The sequence below is a fragment of the Pomacea canaliculata genome, unplaced genomic scaffold (assembly GCF_003073045.1).
Source record: "Pomacea canaliculata isolate SZHN2017 unplaced genomic scaffold, ASM307304v1 utg290_pilon, whole genome shotgun sequence".
NCBI lineage: Eukaryota > Metazoa > Mollusca > Gastropoda > Architaenioglossa > Ampullariidae > Pomacea > Pomacea canaliculata.
In genome coordinates, this window is record NW_020229207.1 from 3060 (window position 1) to 30468 (window position 27409).

The 27409-nt window shown below is 38.7% G+C and overlaps 1 protein-coding gene across 1 annotated transcript; it reads left to right on the forward strand.

The window, feature by feature from the left end:
- On the forward strand, positions 1-25975 carry LOC112556024. Its single transcript, XM_025224634.1, has 47 exons — positions 1-61; positions 667-905; positions 1297-1483; positions 1650-1871; positions 2132-2320; positions 2494-2674; positions 2981-3159; positions 3298-3425; positions 3778-4018; positions 4226-4397; positions 4756-4993; positions 5554-5671; positions 5931-6106; positions 6946-7105; positions 7569-7766; positions 8108-8347; positions 8583-8742; positions 9052-9293; positions 10174-10304; positions 10465-10618; positions 11016-11237; positions 11563-11656; positions 11821-11938; positions 12152-12297; positions 12737-12870; positions 13151-13299; positions 13553-13682; positions 14108-14383; positions 14778-14923; positions 15421-15562; positions 15954-16057; positions 16206-16412; positions 17010-17184; positions 17397-17668; positions 17928-18077; positions 18642-18903; positions 19913-20094; positions 20459-20776; positions 21095-21266; positions 21736-21941; positions 22392-22578; positions 22997-23167; positions 23410-23598; positions 24106-24321; positions 24546-24705; positions 25387-25529; positions 25776-25975. Exons 1-47 carry the CDS (start codon positions 1-3, stop codon positions 25973-25975), a joined length of 8487 nt encoding a protein of 2828 aa, XP_025080419.1.
- The last annotated feature ends 1434 nt before the right edge of the window (positions 25976-27409 follow it).

Sequence of the window (27409 nt, forward strand, 5' to 3'; positions counted from 1 at the left end):
ATGGTGTCTACCCATGGACAGCTGTTGAACCTCAGTGATGACCAAACACCTGCGTATGATGGTGAGGTGTCCTTTGTTCTTATTTAGTGTGTGCATATGTCATGTGTCTTGTGTGCATGTATGCATAGTCCACATGGAAATATTGTTAAAATATGTAATATATATAGCACAGTAGTACTTGATTGACTCTAGGCAGGGCATTGCAGCAACTCAGTAATCTATAATAAAATTAAATGAAGCCTAACAAAATGTCATAAAGTTCACATTCACTATTCAGTAGCATTAATAAATGGTAGGAGCAAAAAAAAAAGTTGTTTTGAGTGGTCTGGTATTGCAGTGGTAAAGATTTTATGGTAAAGATGGTTACTGTTTTGTTACTGGTGTTGATGTGATATTCATAGATGTGTTCTCTTCATATGGCAAGGTAGGGTACTTCCAACATTGTATGACTACCTTTAGAACAGGGGTGGGCAATTAATTTTCCCAAGGGGCCGCATGAGAAATTGGGGTGGTTTTAGAGGGCCGGACTAATATAGTTAACTCAGTTTTACCCAGTACTGTATGTTAGTATATAACTATCCTTCGCCAGCGGCGGCCGGTCAGAGACAGGAGGCGGGCCGGCCTTTGCAGGTACTTTAGAAACAAAAAAATCTTTTTCTTTTACAGCAAATGGGGATCCATTTGGAAATAAGGCATTACAGCAGTTTACAGACTTCAAGAAAGGAAAGCTGGTTCCACAGTCAAGCCACTTTGTCACTCGGACATTGACTGCTCAGCATGTTGGGGAATGTGCCCGCCAGTGTCTTCTTCTCCCTGAACTCAAGTGCATGAGTTTTAATTACCACAGTAAAGGTGCTTGTGAGCTGTTGGCAGCCATAATAGGGCATGACCATAAACTGGCACAGGTTTGACTTTTTTTTTCACATAGCCACATCTTTTGTTGTTTGCATATCTCATCATCGTTTTCTGCTTGTACTTATTTGTAAGTTAGGTAATATTGCTTATATACCTTGGATATTTATGACAATCTTCATTATTTTATCTCTGGACATGCATACACAGATGTTCAAATGCATCTGAAGTAAAACTTAGTTTATAATGATTTTCATTTCCTATTAAATCTGTTAAAATATTTTTAAGGAACTGTAAAACTATTAATGATTAAGATCTTCATTAAAATAATGGAGACATTTGTACATTGTCTTGAACATAGAAGACAAACCCTGTAACTTTTGTTTGTAAACCTCAAGCTTCATTATAATTTTATTTATATACTGTATATTTACACATCTTCAGGCTGATCTCACATTACACTACGAGCGGATTGGTGTTGGCCTTGCCAAACAGTTCCAGCTAAACATTCCAAAACCTATGCTGCACAACTCTGTTTACTTCTTCAACCTTCATCTCCAAAACAGCTTACTAATGAGCCGAATCATCCACTCTCAGGGGACTTTGGTTGATTTAACACCACCATCACCAGGTAGGTCCAAGTTACAAGTTAAAAGCAAGCACTAAAAATTCATTTGATTGAAACATTTGTTGATGGAATAACTAATTAACTAAACTATTCACATATTTATTTCAAGAAAAATCCTATTCATATGAAAGGTTAAGCATCTTGAACACCTTTCATTTTAACATTTCAGGCCCTGTAAATATCACCACATCATATATGGAGGTAGTTCCTTGTCTGGAGAATCTACCACATGAGAGAGCTGGTCAGGATGACTGGGGAAAGTGGTGTCGTGTGTGGACCCTTTGCTTCCAACCATTTGGTCATAGTGGATGGTCCTGGTTCCAAAACTTGTTCAATGGACACACACCCCTGGAGGATCTGATGTACACCAAAGCTAATACATTTATATCAGGTAAGCAGGTGCAAAGAAACTGCAGTCATTTTCAGTTCTATGCATCCAATTATAATACATGATCTTTAATGACTGGTGACCAGTGATCGACATTCTGCTGAGTGCCAAAGGAGGTAAAGGTTTAAATGTCAATGCAGTCTTATTTCTTTATATACAGTGCACTGCCAAGCTGTGATTGAAATAAGCTTACAAGATTTTGGTTTTAAACGCTTTGTATGGTTGCCAGTAATGGTTGCACTTCCTTTCTGATCTTCTTACAGCAAACTGGGATGGCTTTCATGATGACCAGAGCAGTATCCGTGGATACTCACTAACAGCAGGTCGCAAACCCTGCGAGGAGCTGCTTCATGAGTACCATGATCCACACCGCCACTTGGTACCACTAGATGACGAGACACAGTGGACTCACACCGGCATCATGAACATGAAGGAAGGCAGAAAAGTCCCAGGTGAGTTGAAAAAATCCCCTTTTGTTCCTTTTACTATGGTTTGGTGTTCTGGACAGAAGTATGAAATACAGAATTTATACTTAACCGTAGTAATCAGTGGATGCTTGTTTGCAGTTTATTCCTTATGTTCAAAAGTGGATGACATGGTCTTCAAGGCTATGATCAAATTGCAGATGGCAAGTATTATGTCACAATACGTGCCTTGAATAAAGTGGAGTATGGAGGGCCTCTAGCCACAACTGTGTGTCACACAACACCTTATGTCATTGACACGACTCCTCCTGTCATATATGAAGTATATGGCACACGATATGATGAGATGACCTATCTGATCACTACTAAGTACAATGCTAGGTGAGTGCAAGCAAACATAACATCAGCTCTATCTGCATTCCTGGGCATAGCAATGATGAGGTCTGGCTGGCTGCTTGGCTAGTATGACACACTCCTGTGAAGGTTAATGAATGTGTTTCAATCTTAATTTTGAAAAATTTGTCCAAAGCTTTGATAACTTTTGTTTTCTAATTTGGAAAAAGATCCTATATGTCACAATTTTAGCATGCTATTGTCTGTCTTTAGTACATGTCTGAGTGTCAGAATGTCAGAGTCATAACAAGCTAAATATGATTTTAGAAGTTATTTCTTTAAATATTTCCCCAGTGACCCTCACTCCGACATAAAAAGTGCATGGATCTGCTTGGGGCGCACTGTTCTCAACTGTGACATTCTGGGATGGTTAGAGGCAGATACAGAAAGCAAAACTGAGGGCCCAGCTAGCATTACCAATCAGATAATAAATGGTGTTCCTGTCTGGATCAGGATAAGAGTGCAGAACAATGGTAAGTGAGAAAAATTGATCAAGAATGTGATTCATGTTAGGAAAAATGATTTGATGTGCAAAAGGTTTTATTTTTGTCTTAAACTTTTAATGCTGACTATACTTCAACATATTCTAACAAGTTATTTATGTTATGCAGTGGAGCTGCAGGCCGTGGGTCATGCAAACAGCCCCATCATTGTGGACATGACTCCTCCTCTTGTTGGCAAAGTGTATGATGGACCACTGACCAGACATGACCTCAGTTACAGCAAGGACAGCAACATGGTGAAGTTATTCTTGGTTTAGTGCAGGGGAGGGGGTTGTTCTTGTACACAACTGAGCGTCTTCCTGCATGCAGCCACAGAAGAAGACACAGAAAAATAGCCAAGTGTACTTGTTGTGCATTGCACTTTGTTGTATACACAAAAAGTAAATAATGGGTTCAAATCATCAACTAAAAAGACTTGGGTGCAACTTTTGAAAATCATTTCTACATTAGAATTTGAAGCTTTACATTTTGTTCACTAAGTATTAAAAAAATGAATGATAACACTACCACAACAAATAGCATGCATTACAGCTTTTCTAAAACAAAAGCCATAAAGGTTTGTCAGAGTTAAAAAACTTCTCTCAACAGTATTGTGCAAACTGGTATAACTTCACTGACCCTGAGTCAGGCATTGGTTTCTACATGGGCGCTGTGACATCAGCTAGTGGCCAGTTACTGACAGAGCTAGAAGTTCTAGACCGCCGCCAGTCCATGCAGTGCATTCAGTTCAGCAACCCTTCTCTGAAGCACAACACCTCATATCACTTTATGCTGGTGGCCTTCAATGGGGGACATAAACAGCTCAATGTGACAAGCATTTCAGATGGAGGTACTTATATTTTATTTATTTAGTTTACCAGAAGCTAAAACTTAGCACTTGTTTCAAGCAGAGTTATTAAGTCTGTCACACAGCAAAACTTATCACAGCCTATTTTAAGGTGCCAGATTTCAAGTTCTTTAAGTTCAGCGATCATATAATAAAATGTTACAGTGGTTATATTAATGAAGCTTAAACCTAACATTTCTGTCTTAACAGTTCTTGTGGACCTTACACCACCTAAAGAAGGTAAAGTTATCGATGGTCTCTCAGAGAACTTTGAGGACCTTCACTTCAGTGTGCACAAGTCCACAGTAGCAGCTCGCTGGCAGGGTTTCAGCGATTCAGAATCAGGCATCATGCAGTATGAAGTGCAGATTGAACGAGCTGAGTAAGTGCTTGATTGAGCAATGCTTTCTATGAAGTGTATTTTTCATTATGCCCTTGATCTTCATTCTGATACTTTTCAAAAACTCTACTAAAATGAGAATCTTAAATTTTTGGTAGTAAGCTGGAAAGCAGAGGTTTTGTAGAAAAAAGATAACTGTGTGCAGTGGAGTGAAAGGGAAGAGAGAGTAAATTATGTTGGCAACATCGTGAGACCCTTTTTAACCATATATATGGTAAGAAAGACATTGAGGGGAAGGGGGCAAGAGTGTAGAAAGACACGTTTACTGACACCTAAACAAAAGTAACATGTCATTGTTGTTAAAAGTATTGTTGATGGGTCAGTTTTAATTTCTGCACAGGAATCTCACAACAAACTTCCAGGTTCTTCAAGACTGGGAGAATGTAAATCTAGACACAACATTCGAGAAACACAGGTTCAGCCTTAGACACAGGGATGTTGTCAGGACTAAGCTGAGGGTCAGCAATGGTGCTCTCAACACTATTACTTCTGAGACAGACTCCTTCATCATAGACCTGACTCCACCAGAACTTTACAGCTTGTGGGATGGACTAGGAAGTTCAGATATTGAATACCAGGCAAGAAATTTCTGTTAATGGATGCAGTTGGTTATTGCAGCATAATTTATGTGCATTATTTATTCCCATAAGCTTGGCTTTCCTTTAGAAGGATGAGGCATCGCATCCTAAAGTCACTGGGAATACAAACTGGGTGGGCCAGGATTCATAGAGTGGTCAAGCCAGGAGACTTTTGATTGACAGGAAAGATAGTTGCTGAATACACAAAGTTGTTTTTGTTAATGTGTCATGAACCTTACAAAATATGTGACGACCAGTTATCCTGACTTGGAATCTGCACAGGATCTAAAATTTAAAGCAGTTCACCTGCAAGGCAGGTGTCTTCCAATAGCAATCTGACCACAGTTGATTTGTGGTCATCATGGTATCTACTTGTACAGAGCATTGTTAGAGCCAAACATGACTGATTTGCACTGTTACATTTCTATAAGGGCTTTAAATGTAATGTTTGTATCACTTTTAAATGGGATACATGGCTTTAAATTTTGTTTTTTATTTGCTGAAATAACTTATCAGGTGACCTTATATCCTGTTGGGTTTTTTTCCCCTTCTGACATCAGTCTGACATCACCAGCCTTTCAGCCAAATTTGAATTTCATGATGATGAATCTGGCATTGACTACTACAAGTATCAGGTCTACCAGACAATGCATGGACACCATGCACAAATAATTCCAGGTTGGGCACAGTTTTCAAGTGATTAGATAGACCTATTCAAAATAAGGGGAGGCTACAAGTCATAAATGTGTGGACATATGTGTGTAAATATGTGGATGCATTTAATGCTTATAGTTATTGTCGAACAAATGATGGTATATGTGCTGCTGTGCAGTTTTCAGTATAAATTGTTTTCATCTAATAGGTCTATAAATATTTACATTTAATTATTATAACTGCACTATATGTGCTTTTATTTTTATTTGTTTTTTATTTTTAGCAACAAAAAATGATTGGAATCGCCTACCATCTGGACAAAGGAATAGTCTGATGGTGAATGGCCTTACATTAACCAGTGGTTTGCGATACTCCATTCGCATGGCTGCTGTCAACTCTGCAGGATCTGTCACCACCTACGATACAAATGGTGTTCTGGTCGACAACACTCCTCCCTCTGTAAATTTTATAATGATCATTAATTATTTCTGACATAACTTTTCGATTATATTATGCTGGTATGTCATAGATGGATGAATACGTAATTGACAAATAATCTGTGCTATATAATATTAATAGCTTTGACAAGTTGGTGGAGGTTACATTAATCCAGTGATGCCCAACCTTTTTCGGCCTGAGGGCCATACACATTTCCGACATGCGTGACACGGGCCGCTTCACGCAAAAATACAAAAAAAGAAAAAAAAATAGAGCAGATACCATTTTTATTAGAAACAAGTTGTACTTACCATTAATTATGTAGTAATTAGTGGGATATTTGAAGTTGTTTACCCAAAACCAACTTCTGAATGTCCGGCTGCATAGTAGAGACACCAAGTCAGAGAACTGAATCGAAATGTTCGTCCATCGAAAAAAAGATTGAGAGACGCCCATACATAGGGATAAATACTTCTTCCTTTTTTTCGTTTTTTTAGGTCTTTTTTTTTATTACTAACATGGCGATTTCCTGCACTATGGGCAGAAGTTTCGCAGGCCGGATGGCACCGCGTCGCGGGCCGGATATGGCCTGCGGGCCGTAGGTTGGGCATCCCTGCATTAATCAATTTAAATAGTTTACATTACTTCATGTCTATATTTTGACTGTTTGTAGGCTTGCTGTAAAGCACTTTGGAATGTGTGTGTTGGTTTTTACATCAACACTTAGAAGGTGTTGAAGTATTTTTATATCTTTACTGTTAATTTTATAACGGGTTTACTCTAATGAGATCTGAGCTACTTAACTCTCATGTGGTGCTCTCTAGTATTTACACAAAAGTGACTTGCTTGTTTTTTTTCAGATGGAGAGGGTGCATGTTGGTGTTCTTTCCACCGAAGATGAGATAGATTTAGATGGCTATGTTCTTCAGAGTGACCAGTCTGGCATCAAGGCTAACTGGCTGGCCACTGACCATGAGAGTGGAATTGATCATTATGAGGTGGCTGTGGGCACCAGTCCAGGTCAGCCAAGATAAACTTGCTTCATAGCAGTGCTATAAATTAGTTTTATTGTTTAGTTTGCTTCTCATTGTTGTAAAATAAAAGTAACTTACATTCATCTGTAATAAAAGGTAAAAAGTCCCTAGCCCAGTGGCCATAGAGGCTGTTAACATAAAGAGGTTCACAATATCAAGGGCATGGCATGTGGAAAGCAGAGCTCAGCATTCCCCTTTCGTCTTAAATCAAGTACCCATTTCTGCTCAATGCCTTCTGAGTGGGTGGAAGAGTTAACTAGCCTCAGGCCCAATTAGGTCAGAAGCCAGCAATCTTTTGCTTCACAGCTGATCACATTAGCCAACAGGCTACAGTGCCTTCCCTAGGTCTTTGTAGATGCCTGTGTAATTGTAACTGGGTTGTCCTGCAGTTCAGCATACAGTTTAGGCATATTGCTTTCTTCTGGATGTTCTTTTCTCAATTTGTTTAGGTGCCACTGATGTGCTGGATTGGCGGAATGTGGGTAAAGAGCAGGACAGATATATCTCAGGATTGAACCTCCAACTCACAGACAACAACACTGACATTCCCTTGTATTACGTCACTGTCAGAGCTTACAATGGTGCAGGGAATGTCAGTCCGTCACTAATTTCAAAGAAGATCAAAGTACTTCAAGAGGACAAAGCAGGTATATAAGTACTGAAGAGCTGATGGCTATTAATCATAACATTCTTTCTTTTCAAGGGAATCTTGCCTCCCAACAAGAAAAATTTGAGTAGTTCATTAGTGTTTTATATTCATGTGTATTAATGGGAATATCACCTATGTTCATCAGTTTATATGTACTGCTTACAACACAGTGTGGTAAGGGGTCTGATGTATTTTTGTTAAGGTATGAAGAAAATATGCAACAGAGTTTTGTTGGCATAAATTTAGACAGGAGTACACCCCTGTTGAAGCATTAGGAATAAAACAAGCATGACGCAATGATGCTGTGAGTGATCATGGTAACTATTGGACTGTGTGCAGGTGTGGTAGTCGATGGCGGGCTGGACACTGTTCTCTTGAGCAGTGCGGGCCAGAACGATGAGGACTATCAGAGTAACATGTGGAGTGTCACAGCACAGTTCCGCGGCTTCTCAAGTCACCTACATGGTCTTACGCACTTTGACTGGTCCGTAGGTTCAAGTCCTGGTGCTGAAGATGTGCTGCCTCTGATGGCCATGGGTATTGTGCATGATGAGGAAGAGGACCAAACACCTGGCATGGGTGGGTCTTTCAGTTGTTAGCACCAGGCATGTGACTGTTTTTGGCTTTATCGCTAGGATGTCTATTTATGATTGGGGTCCTTACTGCCACGAGCATTTCCGGAGCATGGTAGTGGTTGTAGTAAATGCTCTTGTAATAAATGTCAGCAAATAAGAAAGATGCTCAGCTCATTTTAATTTGTGTGGTTTTTTGGTAGATCTTATTTTGTAAACCGTAATTTTATGTTGGTCTACAGGAATAGCCAGTCGAGGCATTGCTCATGCTGTGCTGCCCTTGGAACCAGGCAAGAAATACTACACCACTGTACGTGCTCTCAACAACAATGGTCAGGCTGTGCAGTCAACATCAGATGGCTTCACTGTTGACAGAGAGAAACCCAAGCTTGGACTCATCAGGTCAAGATTTTAATTGAATGTTGTGGGGAATCCTTCAGTTATTGTGTATTCAACTATTGTACTGTTACTTTTGGGTGCATGCCTAATTGCATTTAGCAGATGACAAATTGAACCACAATTTACTGCAGATCTGATCTTGCCAGTCCTGCAGTTGGTGGATATAACTGTGGTAAAGCATCATATTAGTCTTATTTTATTGACATCAGCCTTGCCATCAATGATGTGCATTGCTTCTTTCCAGTTCTGCATTGTTTATGTGTGGCAGTTGTGATGTCCAACATGCTTGAGAGACATTGTTGCTGTTTTCAGCCTGTCATCTGAGACAAACACAAGTACACTTCAGATGCCAGAGAAAGTTTTCTACCAGCAGGAGCCAGATGCACTCACGGCTAGGTGGACATTTGGTGATGCAGACAGTATTGTGAAAAAACTTCATTTTTCTGTTGGCTCTTACCCTGGTGCCTCTGACATCAAATCAATCACAGAGGTGACTGTAACTGAAACTGGGGAAGCTGCTTTACCCTCTGGACGAATTGACTTGAAGACAGATGGTATTGTGTGAATTTTTGTTTTCACTTTCTTCATAATCTCTTTTCTTTTGTGTGTGGGAGCAGGGGAGGGGGAGCTGATTCATGTACTTTTTCAGAAACTGTGAACATCGATTTCAGAACATCGATAGGAGAAGTTTAGGGTTTGAATTATGTGAAAAGCTGGACTGAGATTTAAGGCTTTAAGGGGGTTAAGGCTTTTAAAGTGCTAGATCAGGGTGAACTAGGGATGTGTGTTAATTTTCAGGGTTTTTTTTTTTCTTTACAACTTATTTTTTTAATTTGGTAAGAGTTTAGCACTCTCATAGTGTACTAAGCTATGTCTTTGTTTTTGTAGGGAGTAGGGGTCGAACAGTTCCCAAACTGTCTATTTCTCACACCTGTAGAAATTTACTGTTACTGGTTTGGGTTTGTAAACTGGCAACCTACCACATGACATATGCTTGCACACATAATGCAAAGAGAACTCTGCATGCATAGCTGGAGGTTGTTGATGCCTTTATTTATGGGGACCACTTGCTGGTCACCTGCAGGTAATAGTGCAACTACTGCCAAGAAAACCAAGAAAAGTAAACAAGGCAACTCTTTCTCATCATGACCCCCTCCATCCCCTTGGACCAAACCAAACTTGCGCACCAATCAGCGCTGTTAATCAGTCAGCCTTCAGCTGGCATCTAATCCAACCTCTACTTCAGCTGTATGCTTCGTGTGTGTGTTCCCAGTCTCTTTCTCTTGCTCTGTGTGTGTGTGATAAAGATGTTCTTATATTTTTGTTTCTTTTAAAATGTCAATATGTCTAGAAATGATTGTTTTAAAAAGACAGAACTAGTATCTAAGATTTGCTGCAGTTTGCTTAACTCTTTCTGATTTATTTACAAACCAGGTCGTCCCAGTATATTGACACTTTGGGCAGAGGATTCTGTTGGACTCAAAACTCAGCTTATCTCTCCCACTGTTGTGGTGGACACTAGCCCTCCGGATCAAGGCACAGTTGTGTGCCCTTCTTTCATCCAGGTTAGAAGATCAGAGGATAGAGAGAAAAAAGCTAATGTTGCTTCACTAAGCAAATCGAAGTTTCTGAATCTAAATCTCATTTTATGTACATTTTTTGTAGCTCCTGGTAATGCATAATCATGTATGTTAGCATGTGTGTTTGTGTGCATGTCTTATACAGACTCATTCGCAAGTGGAGTGCACATGGGCAGGTTTTGAGGATTTGCAATCTCCAATAACCTCCTTCACTTTCTACATGGGCACACAACCTGGTCTAGATGATGTTATTGCACCTGTGATCATGGAGGGACATGTGACCAGCTATACTGTATCTGGTAAATCAAAAAGTCCTTTTTCTTTGTGTCAGTGACTGTAATTTTTTTTTAAAAAAAGCTAGAAGAAATATATTTTGTAGATTGCTTTATCAAAACAGTATGGTCATGTCTGAGTGCTGACCATTTAGAAACTAGCAACTCTTTAGTTAATGAACAGACATCCCCTAACTGTCCCTTCAGCCCTGTCTCCCCAGATCGTTGAGGCTTGTAGAAACTCCCATACCATCATCCACAATTCTCTCCAAACAAATAGCCAGCTACTTTATCATTGTCCTTTGATTTCTCCAAAAATATATTTTTTTTTAGATACGACCTGTTGTGTTAGTGAAAATTCATTATACTTGATAAGATATGGTAGATGTAGATGAATAATGACTATGTGTGCTTCCATGAAAAGGTCTGAAGGACATTGTGGAGCACCAGACCAAGGTATACGCTACAGTTGTAGCTAAAAATGCTATTGGTCTGACGACAATGGCACAGTCACATCCTATCTCCATGGATACAAGTCCTCCTCTTGCAGGCACTGTGGTAGAACTTAATGATGCATACATTATCATCGCTGACAATGCTACAGCTACCAGCCTGGCCAATGTTTTCACTTGCAATAGCCAAGATGGTAAAAAATGTTTTCATTCCTTACTTAGATAAATTGTTGTGATTTATTGTTTATCCTGTACCTTTATAAATTTGCTGTAAATGTAAGTTTTTAAAATATGTTAAAATTCTCCATCAGACTCGTAGGTCAGTTTATTTTCATGGTTTGAAATCTGCAGCTGTTAATATTTGTGAGAAATGCATTTTAAAACTTTAGTGGTATCAGAAACTTGTAAGAAGTAATCTGACTTTCACACTTCATACATTAAATGCATACTTACATAATTTGTTGTTGTTGTTGTTGTTTGTTTTTTATTTGTTTTGGGTGGGTTGTTTTTTTTTAACAGAGTGCAAGACAATTGACATAGTATGTCAGGAATCACTGACTAGTGTTTTAGTTGCCTGGTCACCCTTTGAAGACCCAGAAACTGGAATTAGCAAGTAAGTGCATGGTATTTTTGTTCCTAGAAAAATGTAAAGTCCACCAATCTGCCTCTCCATCTTTTCAGTCTATAAAATGTTAATGCATATTTAATGCACATATTTCAACATACTTTAAAAAGACTTTTGTGTAATATATTCTACCTCCCATTTCTGCTCAACAGATATGAAGTTGCAATTGGGTATACACCTGGTGGTGGGCAGATCAAAGAATTTCACGAGGTGCCCAGTGGTGTTCGGTATCAGTTGGTCAGTGGACTTGACCTCTATGGTCAAACAAAGGTGAGCAGATGAGAACACGTGCATGTGGAGGAACACTGTTCATTTTAAAAATGAATTATAAAACCTGTGTATCATGGACCAACATTTACAGGGATGTACAGTAGGTTAACAATTTAGTTTGTGCACAATACCAGAATAGTCAGCACATGCAGCAATATTTGCTGCATTAATGTAGTATTTATAGAAATCATTGGTATACCTGTATCGTTGTAGATATTCGCAAGTGTCAAGGCTACAAATGGTGCTGGGGCCTCAACTGTTGCTACCTCCAATGGTGTGTACATGTCTTACCTGAGCCAGGGGCTGACACCAGCTGGACCGGTTGTTTTGTGGGATGGCAACAGCACCAATGGGGACCTGTGAGTTGGTGTATGCTGATGAAAAACGGTGTTCCAAATGCACTGAGGTGGCTCTGTAACAGCAAATATTATGTCTGTTCTATGTAGAGACCTTTTAGACTGCTTTTCCTACTTGATTTCTTCATAAACTGATCTTTAGAAACGTTTAAGTCGCGGTAAAAAGTCCAAAGACCTGAAGAAATATACAGAACATAAATCATGATAATAATAATAGTCCAAACGTTGCATGCAAAATTTTCTTTTCACAGCGGAGTAAATAATGTGTGAAAAAGAGTGTAATGATAATTATACACAATAAGGATAATTATAGATGGGAAGGATAAATATAATTTCACCATCTTCTTTTGGCTGGCTTATTTTTTTTCAGAGAGATTCAGTGTAATTTTCACATGTTCTAATTTCATTTTCTTACAAGAAATGTTTTGTGCTTGTTTTCTAGTGACTACCAGACAGATCTGATGTCGATCTCAGCCTCCTGGGAGACTGATGGAGACCCTTGTCCAGCAGTTAGCTATCAGTGGGCAATAGAGAGAGTGGACGGTCTTCGGATACAAGAATTTACTGAAACTTATGGTGAGACAACTATCTTGAACACAATGCAATGTATATCAAAGAGCATGGGGTGTTTTCAATTTATGAAGGGTTGGATTTTTATTAGTATATCTTTTATAGTAAAACAGTAATAGCCTCATCTTTGAAAAATATTTTACCAGGTTTCTTGGTTAGAAAAGTGCTTGGATAAAGGATTTTTTTTTTTTGGAGTCTACAGACCAGTGCCAACTGTTAACAAACTGCAATCATTATTGATCATTGCTGTTAGACTTGTTGTTGATTCCCATGTTCTGACTTTCAGGGAAAATGAATGGTCTGAATGATGGTCTTTCTCTGTTGGACTTGGAAACATATTACCAACTTCTAAAAGTCACAAATGCTCTTGGGTACTCATACACACTACGATCAGATGGAATCACTATCAAGCAGGACTCTCTTATTCCAGGACTGGTAAGCATATTTGATCTTGTCTGATCTTGACTACCATTAGACTGGTCAATGGTAAAAAGCAAAAATTAATGCTTACTTTGTGTGGGTTGTGCAGTCACATTTGTTTGCATATTTTTATCTTCCTCAGCAGGACAGGATATTTAGGTTGACTCCATAGTTTCACATGGGTTTTTGTTGTGTTTTAATTGCTTTAACTTTAAAATATTTTTTCGTTAAGGACAGGGTTTTGCATTATAAATTTTTTGATGCACAGGTGTTCGATGGAAGCAAAACTGGATTTGATCTTAGCTACCAACCATCAAACAAAAGAGTCTCAGCTAACTGGAACGGCTTTGGCGAGAAGAGTAGCACCAGCCAGGTGTCACAAAATGAAACCAGTTCAAGTGAGAATGCTTGAAACATGCATGATGCAACTGCCTTTTCTGCTACCCATTTTTCACAGATGCAAAACATTTTACTATCTCTTTTTTTTTTTTCCTTCAAATTTTACTACCATTTAATCATTTATCCTAAAGTTTTTGTGGTTTGTTTCAGTTGTTTTCATTTTCAATAAACAAATGTGAAACCTCTAACTCTTGATCCAATCATACGTTCAAAGTTCATAATTACTTTGTGGTCACAAATTTTACTTCTTGTTGATGAAAAAATATATAACTTTTTCAATTAGCTTTTATATCCACATTAGGACAAGACTGGCCCAGAAATAGCAGTGATAATTTACTCTCAAAACTACAGAACAAGGTTATAAATTCTTTATTTATTCTTCTAGTCTGCGTTGACAATTAAGCAATTCTTCGTCCTTTTTCAGTTGTTATAGAAATTGCACAAAATGGAATGCAGTCCTCACAGGAAGTGGCCTTTTATGAAGTTGCTCTGGGAACAGATCGTCGCTATGACAGCACTAGAGACAACATAGTGCCATGGACAAAAGTTGGCCAGAACACATCTGTGACTTTTTATGACCTTGACCTGGTGCCAGGCGAAGCCATGTACTACTTCAGTGTTAGAGCACACAGCAGTAGTAACTCCATTGCAGAGGTCACATCCAATGGTTTCTCAGTCGGATATGATGGTGGAGTTCAAGGTATGTTTCATGTTTATCTTTTATAAATAAAGAAATTTACATTTTTTCATACCTTTTTCTTTAAATGTCACCTGTTTGGTGGCTTTTATTTAAGATTTTCTTCGTAATCCTCTTGGACAATGAGGAAGTTAATTAGTGGTTGTGATGGTTTGGTAGTAAATGGGCAAAAGGCTTGTCACAAACGTAGAGAATGTCATATACAGTCATGGATGCAGATCATCTCATGGCACAGCCATATCTCTGAGTACTTGTGTTCAGGTTGGACATCAGGGGTATCAAGGTAACAGGGTACTTTGGTTTATTTGTGCTTCATCACACCTTCCACCTCGACATATTTCTGTTATCCTATTCAATGACGAGTGACTAGAACTGCTTTGACCTTGAATTTGTGCAGGTGGAGGAATAGAGGTTGCTTCGTACATCAGTAGTACTAACCAGGTTCAGTTTACGTGGAATGGCTTTCAGTCAAACGTGGGCATGTTCCTCTATTTTGCTGCATTGTCAACACAACCTGTGGATAACAGCTCCTGCCAAGTGTTTGTGAGTCTCTATAGTTCACTGCATTCCACTGACTGAATTAGACTTTGTGAAAGGTGGTTTGTGTGAGTGTAAGAGAGAGAGAAAGAGAGTGACAATGACAATTCTTTATTAATGTAGAGGATAGCATAAGCAAACAAGATGCAGTGTGATCATCATAATGAAGGAAAAAATGTTAAATAGCAAAATAATCCAATAACATGCATGAAATACCAATGGCAGAGGTAGAATGTCAGGGGAGAGCAATTAGAGACTTTCTGACACCACTAAATGTTTGCATTTTTCACAAATATTAACAACGGCAGATTTCAGACCAAACTTTCAATTAATTTAGGGTTTTGCAAACCATAAAGATAGACTAAAATTTATAGCCTTAAAACAATTTGGCTATAAATAAAGTTTTAAATTAACACAGCTGTTATCCATTGTAAACTCTTATCAAAAATAGCTTTAGTGAGTCATGGATGTCACTAAATGTTTGAAAATTCTTGATGCTTTAGGTTGATGGTGGTGGCATGAGCACCTCAGATCGCCAAAAACTGTTTGATGTTGCTGACTGTGTCAACACTGGAATGAATACTTACGCCACATTCACCAATATCAGCATGATGCAAAATACAGATGTCTATGCACATGTTATAGGTTTAGTACTTTTACTGATGTGACCTAAGTATATAAATTTGCTTATATAGTAACTGTTACAGAAAATGCACATATCCTATGAAACATTTTCAGCAAACATTTTAAATAAAAGCAATAAATTGTTTGGGATCTTGAGTCTGTGTGTCAGTTGACTTTTTAGTTTTGTAGTTTTTGTGTCAAGTCTGAACAGATGATTTTTTTTTTTTGAAAATCATATATCACTTTAGAATTGTACGCGTTTCATCAAAGCAGATGAAAATGTATGGCTAAAATAAACTGCAAACAGTTTTGTTCACACTTTACTCTGTAGTGCATGAATATTTTAAGATGGCTTCAAAATTAAATAGATATGTGATAAGAAGTTTAAGTGTGCATGGAAATATATGTCTAGGTGTGGACAGATCTGGTGAATGCCACATGGTGTCCACATCATTCCATATAGATGTCACTCCTCCTTCTTCTGGAAAGATCCGTGTTGGACCATACTTTGACATGGTTAGCGCATTCATTTGAATGATAATGGTGAAGAAAACTAAGTACGAGACATATAACAGTGTTTTTTAGTTTAGGATTGACCTGAGTAAATGTCTGTAGCTGGACTGATTCCCTTTACAAAATATAAATGACCAGTTATGAATTACAGGCACTGACTTTTGCCCCATCCAAGAGAGAAGTTACTGCTGTGTGGCAAAACTTCTGGGATGATGAGTCACCACTGATCTCTTATACACTGGAACTTTTGGCTCAGATAAAATGTGATGCAACTGTCCAGCCTGGAGGAGACATGATTGCATCTGTCAATATCAACTATACACTCACCACCTACACATTTAGGGATCTGGATCTTACGGTAAATAGTCTGAGGGATGTTGATCAGGAAGGCGACATAATGATCGACCATTTTGATTTTATCTCCCTTTATTCTGTTTTTTTGTGACCTAAAAAACTGTTATGACTGTAACAAAGGAAAAATGGGATGATGCATGACTCAGCTGAATGATCAAAGTGCGATTCCATCTCGTGCATGTAACTTGGAGTCACATGGAACAACTAAGTCCAATGATAATATTACATATGTTTTGATACAACTACACGTTAAATTTGTAATACAGGAAGTGTTGATCTTTACTGGTTCTTATATGTATTGCTGGTGTTTGCACAAATCTTAACTCTTTACATTTCTGAGTTTCTTACTCAACCATCATACAAATGTAATTTTAAAATATTCAACTGAACTAGAGAGAAATTTGCAAAACTAGATTTTCTATCTATTCAGTTATTATTATATATTCAGTTATAATTATCTGTTCAGTTACCTTATGGTGCACTTAGTAGTTGTACAATTTCCATATGCATTGTCAAAATGTTGTCATTGTCAAATACATGACACTTAAAACACCTGATTGTATATTTGTGACTGTTTCATTGTTAAATGTGAATGTTTTAGGATGGACATCCCTACTTTGTACGAATTACTGCAACAAACAAAGCTGGTCTAGCAACAAGTGTCACATCAAGCCCTATACTTTTTGACACCTCTGGTCCCACACCTGGCAGAGTTGTACTTGGCAGAGATTTCCACACAGAGGCTACCTGGATTAATACCAACACTGAAGTGACAGGTACTGCTAGCATGATGCATACAGCCATTGCACGTGTGTGTGTAATGCAGTGTGGGGGAGTGTGCATGCATGTGTGTGATGTGGGGTGGAAGGGTAGGTATTTGTGTCTGTATGTGTACACATACACTTTCATCTGAGTGTCTGTCTCTTCTGTCCTCTTTTTTCTTTAAAGAAAACATTCTATTACCAAGAATGATCTTGTATTGTCTCAGCCACAGTTCTTCATCATCCAACGCCCCAAGGCTCAGCATGTCCCTCAAGACACATTCTCTTCACAGACAGTGGTTGGAGATATCTTGAAGGCAGCCATCTTTTTGATACAAGTGGTCGACAGCTTGACCTCATCAGCAGCCGTCATAAAGCTGTGGTCTCTTCTGATGGGTCACAAGTCACAGTTACTTTGACCCGTGACACAAATTTACAGCACATGTATGGCACAAGTTTACTGCATAAAGCTGATTTGCTTAAAAATAGTGTCTATGAGGTGAGGATCAAGTCTGTATTTACAGGAATAATCAAAGGAGCCTTATCTGAAAATTTCAAGAATTAAATTAGGCGAAAGATTTCTTTTTTTTTTTTTTTTTTTTTTTTGCATTATCTTCAGCATTCAATCCCCATTATTCATGTACTTGAAAATAAAATAGTCAGGTTGTGTGTTCAGTATTTTCGCTCAACATACCATAATCTCATCAGACTATTTTATAGATTGTTTACTGAATAAAGCAGACACTATTTCTGCACAGATGAGCATCAAAGCAGCAAATGGTGATGGCAAAGCAGTGACTGCTGTGACACTGTGGGATGGAGACACCAGTAGTATGACACACTTTGACTATACTGTGAAACTCCAAGAGGAGTTTTGCATGTGCTGTTATGACAACCCTCGTACAGTTGTAAGAATACACCAACTGATGTGAACAATTTCTATTGTTATATCATTTTTATTATATAAAAAGTTTTAAAAATTAAAATGTTTATGAAAATATTATAAATATCCTTTTTATTTTGTTGACAAGAGTGCATACTTTGATAATAGAGTGCCTTTCAGCGCAATCAGTAGGAAATGAATTAATAATAATAAATAGATAGCTTTAGTACATCAAGAATTAAAGAGCAAGACCTTTTGATCACTGTTAAATGAATAATTTAGGAAGAAAGTTGCTCTCATCAATCCTTTTTTTCTATTTGTTCAATATTTTACTGGCTTACTTGATACACTAGCTAATAATTTTGTCCCATTGTAGAACATTTTCTGCCACCCAAAAACCACAGAAGAAATGAAAAAGGGGAAACAAGAAATTGGCCCACATTATTATTATGTTTGTATGTTTTTCTTTTTAATAAAGCACTTTGATCCCACCTTTAATGGTGGGGAAAAGCGCTATATAAACAAACATATTATTATTATTATTCTCCTCTTAAGCAGACTAAATCTCAGTAATTATTTTATATTTCAGGAGTGTGTCAGCGTCTGTTTGGATTGTGACAGCTACATTGCTGGTAAAGGTCCATCACGTACCAGGCGTTCAGTGGATTTTACTGGTGATAACATTGATGAAATATCCGCAGTTCAGAATGTCTTGAATTTACGTAAAAAGAGAGAAGTGGTAAAATTAACAGATAAGAAGAAAGAAGAGTTGCTCAACCATGGCTTGAGTGATGACCTCTTAACAGCCTCTGCTCCTGAAGCACCTGCTTGTGGAATTCAGCTGTATACCCGTAAGCCCTTGTCTTTGATTAAAAAGCTTCCCTCAAACCTCAAGCTACTCTTCTTATTCTATCTTCTCTCAAAAGTTTCAGAACCATCCACCTCTTTTCCCATGGTCACACCTACCCTGCCCTGTCTGGTCATGGTCTCCCCAGGTGGCTCAGGCAACTTCGTAACTTCGGGTGTAACAATAGGTCTAGTCACCAGTAGCTTTGGGTGAGCAGTTCAAGGCTGGCTATTACGCACACAGCCGGCAGGAGAAAGGGACAGTCCTGGGAGCTGTTCAACCCCTACCCTCTACGAAACACATAGCTTAGTACAATACTAGAGTTCTATATTCTTTCAAAATTTTTCTATTTTAAAAAATAGTAAGCATAGCATTGTATACTAAATACCTTATCCTACATACATTCATCCTTTGAGGTACCAGTTGAAGAGCAGTTATACTGTTCGCTAGTTCTGGCTATTGGAGGAAAAAAAAAAACCTGGATAAATGTCACAGCTGACAAGACTGATCTTTTGGGCATGTCTAGAGCAGTGGTGAACATAACATGATTGTTATAGTACCCAAGGATGCTATCAGCCCCAGAAATAATAATTCTGATCCTGTAACTCAGGTGGTGTCTTTAGTTTGCTGGTCATACGATGCCTTGACATAGCTCGATTCTGATGTGAGCTTTATTCTTCAGTCAGGAAATTAGCTTCGCCTTCCTGCAGGGAGGATGGGAGGGCATAACAATTGGCATACCTTTCTAACCTTCCTAAAACTTATTTTACTTTAGGAAAACTTACTTTGGTTAGAAATGTATACTATGTGCTGAGTCCTGAACAAGAGGAGGGAGGGAAGTGACAACTGGCAACAACAACTCAAAAATAAGAAACCTACCACTAACCAGCTGAACTGAAGGATTTGTGCATTAGACTCTTGATGGAGAAAGAGAGAAACTGTACCATGTACAGGGTCAAAAAAGATAAAGACACTTTCTATACATTTATTTTACATTTTTCATGTGTTTCAAGTGAGCACACAAGATCCTGATTATTCCAATGGATTCCGAGGGCGCCTGGTAACTTGGTGTACCTATGGGCCTAAGGTCACATATGAGCCAAAGTCTGTGATGAGACTGCTGGAGTTTGACCCAACCATACAAAAACATCACTACAAGCTGGTCTTCTATGAGTCAGCAGATGAGGCAACCACTGTGAGTGTCTCATATCTAAAGTTTCTACAAAGAATAGGACATTTCATATGAAGACCTTAGTACTTCTCTTTCACTGAAATTTCCGATTTCTCTGTGATTCCCTGCCAGTAGTGAGCTGTTTGCTAAAGTCACGTGGGTTAATACCAGCTTTGCTTTTGCTGAGACAATCCTAGATGTTACATGTAGTAAGTGGTTATTTTGGTATGAATTGATTTAGTTCTGATAGATCTTATAGTTTGTCATCCAAAAGCAACCTCAGAAATGTAAGCAAAATTGAACAATTTCCCATGAGTTAATGTCAAATAATAATTATTGTGAGAATAGTAAGTTCTCAGAGTAACCACACTGTTTCTTGTTTTTGCAGCCAACCAAGTGCCTAGGTGTCTATGTCGACCATGAACTCAGCTCCACAATCTGTGGAATTCCAGACCTAAGTCAAGACACTGATCTGGTACTTAATGTGTGGAACTGGAAGAATTTCAAGAATTCTCCTAATGTCACCTACGCCAGCATTGCTCTGTGGCAGACCTTTGCCACTTTTTCAGCTCTCATCATGCCGGCTCCTAAAGAGTCTCTCTGCCGTTACGGTGATCCATTCCGTGGTGGTCAGAATCCCATTGTTCGTTTTGAGGGTGGCATTGGCTCTGCTGTGGGATTGGATAATGTCGTTCCATTTACAGAGGTGTGTGATGCCAATATATCTTCATCTGTTTGTGCTTGTGTGTGCTTTGAATATTTGTAGACACATGTATCATTACGTGTGCATTTCTTTTTGTTTTTCGGGGTTTTTTGGGCAGGGACTTGGGGTGAGCCCATGGGTGTGCATGGTGTGTATGTGTATGTATTACTGCTGTTTGATGTCTGTATACAAATGGGAATAATAGCACATGCTACAGATGCTCCGATTTGGTTTGGATTTATCTGCAATTATATTTTTCTCAAACTGTACATAAAATTCTGTCATCTTGTTGAAAAAATTTAAGTTTTTTTTTTTTATCAGATTTATTCCCCCTGCATTCCATGTGAGAGAGACTGTAGCAGATACAACTGTGATCCCAAGTGTGATGCAAACATCACTTCAGGTCTGATTTTGAACCTCAGAAACCTGACACTCCAAGTTGTGAAAGACACTGGTGATGGAGATGAGCAGCCACAAGTTTATTTCTTTACTGGTAAACAGACACTTTGCATGTCTGATAATCTGATATAACTTTGCACTAGGATCAGGTTTATGCCCTTATCTTGACACAATCCACGCTGAAAGCGTTGGTCCAACAAGCCTCAATATGTTTGACTTCAATGACAGATGCTTGTAACTGTTACGGATTTTCTAATCAGTCTTTGATTTGAGATAAGGTTTATGTTAGTTTTCACCTGTCATGATAGACATTATCAAAAAACAGACAATTGTGACATTAACACTTTCATTACAGGAACATTGTTGATTTAAGAAATATTTTTATTGGAAAAGGAGTCTGGATTATATTGATTATGCTTGAGATGCTGAAAAAGAAAAAAATGGATAGCACACTAGTGTAGAATTGTTGAAATTCATTTACATAATTGTAGTTTTGTGACCAATAAAAAATGGATTGAGGATTACCCAGAAAGTCTAAATTTTCATAATGAAATTGGTTTCAGTGAAAGCAGTTTTGGGGTCAGGGAAAACAGCCATGGCATCATCCAATGGCTTCTCCATTGATCAGACACCACCCATATTTGACCAGACACTATTTCTGTACATGGATGCTGCTCATGGTGAGGCAAAGCCTGTAGAGAAGTTAATGGCTTCCAACTCGACAATACAAGTTGTTTATGGATGCAGTGACAACCAGAGCTCTGTGATGGTGAGCTGTCTTTACTTTCAATTTTGAATATACCCATCTGAGTTGTGTCACTTCTGACCTATACTATTCTGAGATGAAAATCAGAGGATGTTAAATAAGCATCTATTTGGATAGATTGGTTGATCGAAAGCTTAGTATGTGAATGAATGCAATGCTATTCACAAATAATTACTCTAATGCAGCATTAAAATTTTTTACTGACTTCAGTTAAAAAAAGATTATTTGTTATGTGCAAAATATTTCCAGCCACTAGACTGAACATTTAGCCTCCTGTTCTTTCCAAAAGATGAAGAAAAGAATATTTTAATGTTTGAAATGGGTTACTCCACGTACAAATGGTGGTTTTTCAGCTATCACATTCAAAGTGAAGCTTCACTATTGTGCTAATCTTATCTAAGAAGGTTCTAGAAATGTGTTCTTCAAGCCCTGAGACAATTTGCTATGTTACAGGAATATAAGTGGGCTATTGGCACAACACCAGGAGGTCAGGACATTCAGTCTTTCACATCAACAGGGATAAACCCTTCAGGCATCAACAGCAGTTTGGAGGGCATTATTGTCCACAACCAACGATATTACGTCAGTGTTCGCTGTACCAATGCTGCTGGATTGACTACAACCTATGAAGACCATGTTGGTAAGTGAGGGTTTTCTATCTCTCATGCATAGTTTCATGACTTTACCTACTCCGTCTGTGATCATGATATGCTATCAACTCCAAGAGTGTTTATTTGTGTTTGTAGTGTCTAAATGTTTACCAGCAATCATTTTGGTGATAGCAGCAAAAATATATGTATGGTGTATTTGTGTGCATGTACCTACGAGTAAGTGGGGAAATATTTTAGCTTTAGAAGATGTTAGATTTAACTAAGTGATTAACTTATAAAGTGAATAATTTAACAGATTTGAATGATGATACTTGTCTGCATGAAAAATGTTTTAAAATGAAGATTTTCAACAACAGTAACCAGTTCAGTTAGTAATTCAGAAATAGGATTGAAAATTTCCTCCTGACATGTCTCAAATTTTCATTTGCCATTCTTGACCATGTACAGGAGTTCTTGCCATCCTGGAGAATCCAGCACTAGATGACATTGGAGTGCAGATGAATGGTACAGAGGAACTTGATCCAGATACCAGACCAGTCACCTCACGCAAATCTAGTGACAAGAACTCCATCAGCATCAACCTGCAAGTCAGCGCTGATCCTACTGTTGATGAATACTGTAAGCTATTCAGCAATGAAAGAAATTCTTGGACTCTGTTCAGTTTGGAAGCTGAGCTAAATGGTTTTATCATATTTTTAAAATTTCAGTCTTCTGCAAACAAAATTATGATGTAGTCAACTAAACGCAAAATGGGGTCTGCAGTTGCACATCTCTTGTAAACTGATGATTACTGAAAGCACTAGTCTATAAGCTGCAGAAGTGTGTGCAGTACTTTGTCTGATGATATGGTTTTGATGCAGACATCAGCATAGGCAGCCAAAAGGAGGGTCGATGCTGTGATATTTTGCCACGCACACTCGTTGCCACCAGTATGTCAGGTGTGGTCTCCATTCGCAATGGCTGCCTTTACATTAATGACGAAAAACTAATAGATTTGCGAAACAGCCACCCTGGTACCAATGGCAGTGACACAGCAGCATCTCCTTCAGGTAACCAAGCAACATTTTTTACCATTTGAATTGCAGAGAGAGCTTTTGTTGAAAGTGTTACTGATTGTAAAATATCACATTTGTTTTACTAATTCAAAACAGATACAAAGAGGGAAGTTTCCTATCACTTCTCAAATCTTGTGAAAAGACATCATAACTTTTTTGTTGCTGTTGTAGACAAATGAGTAATAGGGACACAGCTGAAGACATTATTCTGCAGGTCTTTCATTCACCCTCGTCCTCTCTCTCTCTTCCTTTTTCTTCTCCTCATCCTTCTGCTTCTCTTCTTCACACTTTCTCCTCTTTCTTCTTCGATCAACTGAATAAAAAAAATTGCTCTCGCTACTCAAATGTGGAACGAATCGTTTGTCTTTACTGTATGCCATTACAGTCTAAGTCCTAGAGAGAGTTAACAAAGCTTTGAAATTCATCCTTCTGGTCAAACAGTTGATCAGTTTTTGTAGCATGTCTGCCATTCATCTTGTTTCCTTTCTTGTGCATGTCCAGATTTCCAGATGGCTCCAGGCAGTGAGCTTTTCCTGTATGTTGATGCCTGCAATGAGGCCCGGTGTACTGGACCAGAAATGAAGGGTAGTGTTCTCATTGTTGGTGACCACTCGGAGCAGGCAGTGTCTCGTAATGGAAGCAGTGTTCAGCTGGCACTGTCGACAGCCAGACGTCAGAAACGATCAACCTCAAACATTGTTATCAACACACCCAATGGTTAGTGTGTCTGCAACACAAAAGAGAGGAATTCACCATTAGCATCAACTACTGATTATAACAACAAATATTTTTTCAATTATAAAGTGAAAAAGTAATAAAAGAAAAATAAATGTATATTGCTCCTGCTTGATTTGGTGAAGTAAAGACTTTTTTGTTCATTATTACACATATAGCTGGCCTAGGTTCTGAAACATGTTTCACAAAGTATTGTACATTGACAGGTATGGCTGTTGGACAGACTGTGGTGCTTACACCACTGACACATGCAGACCTTAATGCTACGTATGACTCTGTGGCCTCTACTGATTTTGTGTCCTACCTGACTAACCCTGAAGATACTGTTCATTCAGTGGACACGGTTGATCGCATCTTGGCACACAGGTAGGATGCTGGAGATTTTTGTGCTGCTTTCTCATAGGATAGATCAGTACAGATTCATATTTGAATGATACATTTGATGGCATTATAGACATGTCTCTACTGGTAATCTGAACCTGATGTAATTGCTTCATGAATCCACATACTTCAGCCTATTCTCTGTCCATCTTTATGTTGTCTTTTGCATAAACACTGACAAAATACTTGATCCTTGTGGATCCTTGCAGCAGCTTTTGAGTGCTGCTGTCTGCACATCAATACTACTGATACTCAAAGATGCATTTCAAGAGGCAGCTGTCGGGAGACATGCTGCAGGTCCTAGATTCACCCTCATCCTTGTTCTTTTTCACTCTCCTTCTCCTAGTATACAAGCCTAAAACCTTCTTTGCAAGCTTGGCAGTGTGTCCAGAGATCAATATCTATTGGAATAAATCTCTGTTGGGTTGCGTCTTTCAACTGCTGTAAGCTCTCACTAGAAAGGGGTTTTCAAAGGTGCCAGGGTCAAGTGCAGGGGATAATGGGTTTTACGTTAAGATTTTGCTACTGGTACACATGATTTTTCTGACACACTTTTGTTTTTTATGATGGAAGCTCTTTATCAGGCTAGACAAGCTTGCTATTAATTACTTGTAGTTAATGAAAGCACCCACATCCAATCATGTATGTTACTTGTGTGTGTTGCAGGGCTTCATACTCACCCACAGAGAGCATTTCTTTCTCCTTAGCATCTGTGGGGCAAGTGGAAATGCCAGGACCTTTCACAGTGACCTACCCTTATGATCCCAGTGACTCTGACAGTGTGCTCACCCTTCTGCATTGGAATCCTGGTAAAGAATGTCTTTCAGACACTATTTTTCTGCCTTATCGTCTGCCTTACTGGCAGATATTCTTTCTTTGACCTTTCTCTCTCCATCCCCATTCTTTTCCACTCTTGTATGAAAAGTATGCATACTTATTCACAAACACAGAAGACATAGATATGCACATGTTCATAAACATTTACATCTACTGATGTGTATGTGTATTCATACATAAATTGATTTTGCCATTGCAACAACTGAGTATGTTTACAGATCTACAGAAGTGGCAGCAAAGTGCTGACACATGTAACAACAAGACAGATAGCATTGTTATTGATGAAGCCAGCCAAACAATAACAGTCAAGGTAATGTTCAGTTGTAGTTTGTATGGTACTATGCTAATTATGCTCCTTATGACCACCAGAAGGTACCAAGCTATCTTACAGGAGATCTCACTTTCACGCGAATCTTGAAATTTATTTAGAAAAAAAAAATGGTAATTCTAATTCTCCTCTTTTTTGAAATAGTTTAAATAAGCACAAAGTATTGTCCCTGCCCCCCATTTTTGTGTGTGTGTGTGTGAGCGCGCACTGCGGCCCTATGCTCCTTAAGTAGTAACAAGGAATAAACATGAGTGTGAGACTACAGCACAGAATATTTTCATGCAGGGCCGTGCTTAGGGGCAGGCGGACGAGGCATCTGCCTAGGGCCCCGCGCTTCAAGGGGCCCCGCGCTTTTGATTGATATTTTAACTAGGCAGGTATGTTACTGATGTTGTGACCACTCTGTGAACCGACATGGTGGAGGCACGCCCCTGGCGCTGCAGCCTGTAAGCGAGAGACATCAAGGCTGCTTTTTTTCGTAGTTACTAAGCAACACTGAGACTTTCTTTAACCGTATCTCCATCACCAAGCAAACAACTACATTAGTCTACACAGTAGATCCTTGATACAATGAGACTATATTATCCTGTAATACTATCGCAGCCAGCAAAATAGAACACATTATTGCAAAACATTTTAAAAACTGCTGTCCCGCAAATATTAGGCTTATAAATTGATCACGGTGGTTCTTTTGCTCTTTGCCGACAAAGCCCCCGGTAAAAAGGAGATACTATCTACCGACCATCCGTCCCCAAAAGCCACCTCCGAATCTTTCTTATTGTGCGCTAGTTGTCTTCAAGGAAGCTGTCATATATGGTGCTGTATATTGAGTTTTGCGGTGGCTGCGACATTTGCTTTTCGAATTATCACATATATTTGAATGTGTTTTTAAAGGAGCTTCGTGTAACGTACATTTGTTTCACGATGAAGAATGGAAGAAAAGAAAAGTTTACAGATGTGTTATGAGTTATGACATAAGTGTTAGTTTGTCCACGTTTTCATTAAATTTCTCCATGTCTTGAACACCACAATCAAGGTAGAGGCAAATTATGTTTTAGTTTAGAGGCCAGTGACTAAGATGACAGCAACTTCCACCCATGCCGGCCATCGTGGGCCGTAATGCATTGTTGCTGACAACACGACAAAAAGGAAAGGGGGTGGGGGTGTGATAGTTTCTGGAAGACTCCACGGAATGGACTGGGAATTAAATGGTCGGGGTTTGGAGCAATTGGAGGTGTAGACTGATATTTTTATGACATAGACGAGTCAGCGGTAAAGTCGCCGTGTGTTTGACCTGACACTTAATTTTCCCATCCCTTTCGATCGGAGTCATTGGACCAAAGAAAGCTTGGACAGTTGGACCTGAGAGATAGCCATAGTCACTTAATTTCACACCGCACTCTCCTGCCTGTCGCACGCTGTCTTCTACACTCGAAAAGCCGAGATACGCTGCACTTTGTTATTATGGTAAGTACACTATTTTTTTATTTATGCTTCTATGATTTTCTGTTTATTGGCAAATAG

What these genes read in the sequence shown, in the direction of transcription:
- LOC112556024 (XM_025224634.1), top strand. Translation starts at nt 1, where the DNA reads ATGGTGTCTACCCATGGACAGCTGTTGAACCTCAGTGATGACCAAACA. An exon ending in AGCTAATACATTTATATCAG is followed by an intron (nt 1,872 to 2,131) that starts GTAAGCAGGTGC and finishes ATCTTCTTACAG; the next exon opens with CAAACTGGGATGGCTTTCAT. An exon ending in ACAGCAAGGACAGCAACATG is followed by an intron (nt 3,426 to 3,777) that starts GTGAAGTTATTC and finishes TTCTCTCAACAG; the next exon opens with TATTGTGCAAACTGGTATAA.